Source organism: Fragaria vesca, unplaced genomic scaffold (genome assembly GCF_000184155.1).
Source record: "Fragaria vesca subsp. vesca unplaced genomic scaffold, FraVesHawaii_1.0 scf0513126, whole genome shotgun sequence".
In the NCBI taxonomy this organism is placed as follows: domain Eukaryota; kingdom Viridiplantae; phylum Streptophyta; class Magnoliopsida; order Rosales; family Rosaceae; genus Fragaria; species Fragaria vesca.
In genome coordinates this window covers 163,628-169,014 of record NW_004443445.1, presented here as the reverse complement: position 1 = coordinate 169,014, position 5,387 = coordinate 163,628, and the positions used below count along the sequence as shown (strand labels likewise).

Below are 5,387 nucleotides of genomic sequence, written 5' to 3'. Positions count from 1 at the left end.
AATAAAATAAAATAAATTATAGATTTATAAAGGCTGGTATTGTCTACCGTCTTTAAGGGTAAAAACCAAAAAACTAAAAGCTAAAAGTCACTAATCTTTAATTTCTTTAGTATACGTTTAACCAGACACGCGGGGAAATTATTTTCATGATTCTTCAATTTGATAAGTTCAAGATCTACAATAATCAAACAAAAGTAGTAAAATTGATTGCTCGTTAACTCTACTCGCTTTATATATAATTTTTTGTGACTGGACTTTCAATGTTATTAGGAGGCGTCTAGAGGAGCTTTAAGAGGAAAGAAGCGTGTCAGGCGGGAATCTATTCTTGGTCCTGCAGTTGATAAAGGTGTAGCACATGAAGATGTTGGATTGAAACAAGCTATTCTAGTCCCAAAAGAGATGCCGATGATAAAGAAGAAGAATCCTCTGCTACATGTAAGATACTTTTGAAGATTAATGATCATACATATTGGCTTACCTTCTTGTTATTTATTTAATTTTCTTGGATTGTTACAGATAGCAATTACCCAGAAAGTTGTTCACAATGAGCATAAAGATGATAGCACCACCAAAGAAGAAAAGCTTCCAGAAACTGAGAGTTCAGTCATCAACCCTTTTGCAACTCCTGAAGAACTAGAAAGAGGGAAGTTGCCTCCAGAAGAAATATTATCGCTTCCAATGTTTAAGGTACCAACTCCAAGTTTTGGTTATATTCTGGTAACATGAGCATGGCACAATGATAACCTTTTCTAATATTTACAACCTAGCTTCCCCAGCTGGCAAGAACAGTTCCATTTTGATATGATCTTTATGAAATCATTGCATTTTATCATATAATGTGACAGTCTTTTAATATAGAGAAAATTTGATGTTGTTTTTCAAATTTATTCATCGTCATAACGTAATATAGGTATAGACATACGTACAGTATTTTGGCTAGTCAGGAATGCAATATAGGTATAGACATACGTACAGTATTTTGGTGTTGTTTCAGGTAAATAAAAGTCAATTTAAATGTTTGACTTTATTACTGAAATGTGTGATCATTGGTTACATGGGAACCATTATTAGCTTTTAGGAGTTAATGCCAGTGGACACAAGGATTTTCATGTCTGCAGCAGTCAATCTTCTTATTGTCTATTTAAATAATATTTCAATCTGCATTTTAGCTCTCCTTTCTGGATTTCAATTGCTGTCTCCCTGTTATATTTTCTAAACGGTTTGGATCAGGCCACTGTCTGAGAGAAGTTTAGCCAGGGAAAAATGTGAACTTTGAGGAAGAACAATTTCCATGAAAATATTCTTTTGCAAATTAAGATTTAGCTGACTTCAGAAAAGAGAATAACATAATTTGGTATTACAATTTCACTTGGTATATGCAGAACTATACCACTGGGACTGCTGCCCCTGTGTTGTATATAAAGAACTTGGCAAAGGACATTGTTGTTGATGACTTCTACTACATATTTGGTGAGCTCGTAAACTTGATTATTGTTCTATACTAATATTTTGGTTGGAGATATTTATATTCTGAGAGTAGACTGTATCTTGGATGTACATTCTCTTCACATGTTTGTTTTTGGTGTCAAAGGAGAAACAATTATCTGGTATTCCCAGTCCAAGCACTTTCAAACTGACTACCATTTCTCCCTTTGATAACAATGCTGTAGGGTCATTATTTGGAAGCGCTGATGCAGCCAAATCTGGTCTCAGTGTGAAGCTAATGCAGGTAAATTATCTTGGTAACTTCTATGCTTTTGACAAAATATAGCGTCTCAAGTTTTTTTTAGTACAGACCACATCGGAAAGTCTTTTTAATGAAAGCAGCAGCATGTTGGTAGATCACTCGTACTCCTAGAAAAAGAAGCTGCAACAGAGCTGTAAATGTATTTGCAGAAAATCTCCCTTTACTATTATTGTAATCCTTTGTAATTTGGCCAGACAAAAGAGGTGGAAAAAGAGAAAACTTTTAGCAGTTATGACCATACTTTAAGAGGGAAGTGAGGGCTATGGGGTTTGGATGAACCTTTAACCTTGAGTTGTGAAGAATGGGTCTTACTGAGTTATATGATAGACCATAGCTAGATTTGAATTCCTTGCCAACTTTGTCCTGAAGATGCCATTCTTTAAAGATTGTACCTGGCATAAGATATTATATAGTATTGGAATATCGGAGACCGTTTCCTACTTCCACAAGCTGATCAATATTTTGGATTTCAGGAAGGGAGAATGAGGGGCCAAGCTTTCGTGACATTTCCTTCAGTTGAGCAAAGCCAATATGCTTTGGTATGCATCTTCCAATCTCATTTTGTCATTTGTTATATATTTGAAATTAAAATATAAATGGTTCATCTCTTGTCTGCATTGTAAGTTAAAACAAAATATAAAGCAGCTGACATTTTAGCCCCGAACAAAGTATCAAAATTACAGAGCGATGTCTGTATTTTACATAATTGGTTTTTGATATTGGATAGACTTCCCATTCTGAGCTAGGCCCTGCTTCTTTTTGCATGGCAGACACTTTACTTTATGCCAGCATCTTCGCTCATTGTCTCTTGCTCCAACAGTTGAATTGGTTTTGGAGCCCTGTCTCCTAACTTCCATGTTCTCATAGGTTTTTCTGGGAATTTAGTTACAGTGTATAAATTTTAAATTGAAGCAGATCTATTTTAATCTTGATGTTGAATTGAAGCAGGGATAGTACTAAATTGAATCATAAACATTGGTTGCAGAATCTAGTAAATGGGTATGTGTTCAGAGGAAAACCAATGATCATCCAGTTTGGCCGTAATCCAGCAGCTGCTAAAGCAACTTAAGTAGACAGACTATCAGGGGAATTTCTATAGGTCAGATTTTACTTCTTTGTACTTTCTTCGTGTATGTGAGTTTCAGTTATTCTCACTTTTTAAGCACCATGTGTGCAAGGTGGTGTAACATGGGCTTGAATCTTTATCAATTTATTGTTCAACCACAACATTCTTGTTAGTTATACCCTTATACCAGGTTCTGATCAACCACAACATTGTGGGTGGATCAACACCCTCGGAAAGTTTGTATCTGGTGCGTTCGTGTTTAGTTATCTTTGTCTTTTTGTAACTGCCCTTCTCACTTTCTTCAGGAATCATCAAGCAAGAATATGGAATGCGCTGGGCAAGAGGAATTTCTAAGATATTCCATGGAGCAAAAGTGGACTTAGAGCTGGTGCTGGCTGGGGGATACATGCCCAGATGGTCCCAAGAAGGCATTCCTGCATCAGCGAACAGGTTTGGCATCCAGGGTTTCTCACTGGTTCCATGCTGTCTCCAAAGTCTGGGTGCTGGCTGGCTGACTTAAGGGGTTGTACCTGAAGCTGCAAAACTTAGGCATCCCAAGTTATTTGTACTTGTGGAGTTTCTGATGCAGGGTACCAGTTGTCAGTTCTTATAATCTGTCCTTTTGAAGATTCTTTTCCACATTATATTTGGTAGGAAATTGAGATCACTTATTGAAAGAAGTATCGCTTTTAATGGCGAAAGAAATATCAAATATGTCATGGGGATTGTAATCTGCGCCACCTTTTTAAGTTAGCTGCCAGAAACACCAGTCTCGGTGAATGTGACCTTTGCCAATCCATCAGTACTCAATGATCGATTAACAATTTCACAACTGAGTTTGTATGGCTTAGGCCTTTGATCGTCTATCTTTTCCTCGAACATGACTACATACAGGTTCTAGTCATGGTATATGTAGTGTCACATTGTGTGTAATATCAAACATATATGTTTTGACGTTAGAGAGGCTACATAAGATATGGCCGTTCCAAACACTCCACCAAGAATCAATCACAAAGATAGATCACTAAACAAGGTAATACAATGCTACAGAAAATATGACAATTTCAAACACTTCACCAATAGTCGATCAGAAAGATAGAGATCACTAAACCAGGTAATAGTCGATCATATGGCAAGCCACAACACATATTACATTAGATGGACCTCTCACGAGTTAAACCATAGTCCACAAGCACAAGAGTGTAACTAAGTTCCCAATATTATTCAGAAGATCGACTCGGGTAGATCATAGGATTGCTAACATCATAAATTCATATAGGGAAATAAGGACTAAAATATCAATGATCACGGAAATATCGGTAGTTCGAAAAAAAAAAATCTCGATGGATATATCGAGATAATATTGAATATCGATGAAAATTTTACCAAATTTTATCTAAAAATTGTATATTCGACCAAAAATAGACTAAATATAAAATATTAGAAAAATATGAAAATTAATATTGGTATTTGTAAAAAACAAAAATTTGATTTGAAGTAAACAACAGAGGTAAAAACAGAAATTTAAATAACATAATACTGGTGTATTTCGTATGATAGAATTTAAGATTGTTATTTAAACTTGAAACACACCCTTCTATGACGGTGGTCGCAAATGGTTGGTCTAGTCAGCTACGTAATTACTTCGTCCTACTCCTGTAGTTTCCAACATTGTTCCTCTCTCAAGATCGGATGGACTGAAGGTGGTGCACAAGTAATTGCTAAACTTTGGTTTGAAGTTATCTTCTTGATGGTTTGTAAAAGTCATATCATAAAGCTTAGGCGAAGCTTTTTGAACTAATTGGCCGTAGTCCTCCTTCTTCGAGGCGGCGGAGCCAAGTCTAGTCCCAGAACCAGAAGTGCATGAAAGAAAGTACAGAGGATGCAAATAAGAGGGGCTCGAACAAAATAACAAAAAAATGTTATTACGCCCACCGAGGGGCTCGAACCCTCGACCACAAGGTTAAGAGCCTTGCGCTCTACCAACTGAGCTAGACGGGCTTGTTGGCAATGATTCGTAGAAATTATTGAAGTAACAGAAATTTGTTAAAATAGTAAACTACATATTAGTTACTAACTAAATTTCACTCTAAAATTACATCCTTTACACATTATCTTATACAGTTAAGAACAAAAATTAACAAATTAGGACAATTTAATATGCACATGCCATCTGTCACTACAATTTTACCAGAATACCCTTCACTACATATTATACTGCTATTGTCGATAGAATGTGCTACTGTCGATCAATAGGTGCTACTATCGATCAAAAGGTGCTACTGCCGGTGCTATTGCATTTGTTTTTCCGGCTATTCTCTGATTGCTAGCGCGCTGCTACTGCCAACTCTTATGCTAGCACACTGCTACTGCCGACTCTTATGCTAGCACACTGCTACTGTCGACTCTATGATGTTAACGCGCTGCTACTGTCGATGCTAGCATGCTGCTACTGTCGAAGATGCTACTGTCGATTCCCAGGCATAATAACACTAATCCGGCCACAATCCTAATCCTAAAACCACCATTACCACCAGCAACATTACTCACACCACTCCCCCAACTTCGTTCCTA

The 5,387-nt window shown here is 36.7% G+C and overlaps 1 protein-coding gene and 1 non-coding gene across 2 annotated transcripts in view; one reads left to right on the top strand and one right to left on the bottom strand.

Annotated features, from left to right (window-relative positions):
* Positions 1-3,635, top strand: part of LOC101308438 (RNA-binding protein 40-like) — a 5,228-nt gene extending 1,593 nt beyond the window's left edge. The window contains exons 6-12 of the mRNA XM_004309825.1: positions 282-435; positions 517-687; positions 1,383-1,470; positions 1,671-1,729; positions 2,221-2,286; positions 2,733-2,846; positions 3,119-3,635. Coding sequence (XP_004309873.1) covers positions 282-435; positions 517-687; positions 1,383-1,470; positions 1,671-1,729; positions 2,221-2,286; positions 2,733-2,816 — 622 coding nt within the window. The 3' untranslated portion in view covers positions 2,817-2,846; positions 3,119-3,635. The remainder of the gene's footprint in view (positions 1-281; positions 436-516; positions 688-1,382; positions 1,471-1,670; positions 1,730-2,220; positions 2,287-2,732; positions 2,847-3,118) is intronic.
* Positions 3,636-4,741: 1,106 nt separating this feature from the next.
* On the bottom strand, positions 4,742-4,814 carry TRNAK-CUU. The gene has a single exon. It is a non-coding gene; the product is annotated as a tRNA-Lys (tRNA).
* Positions 4,815-5,387: the final 573 nt, after the last annotated feature.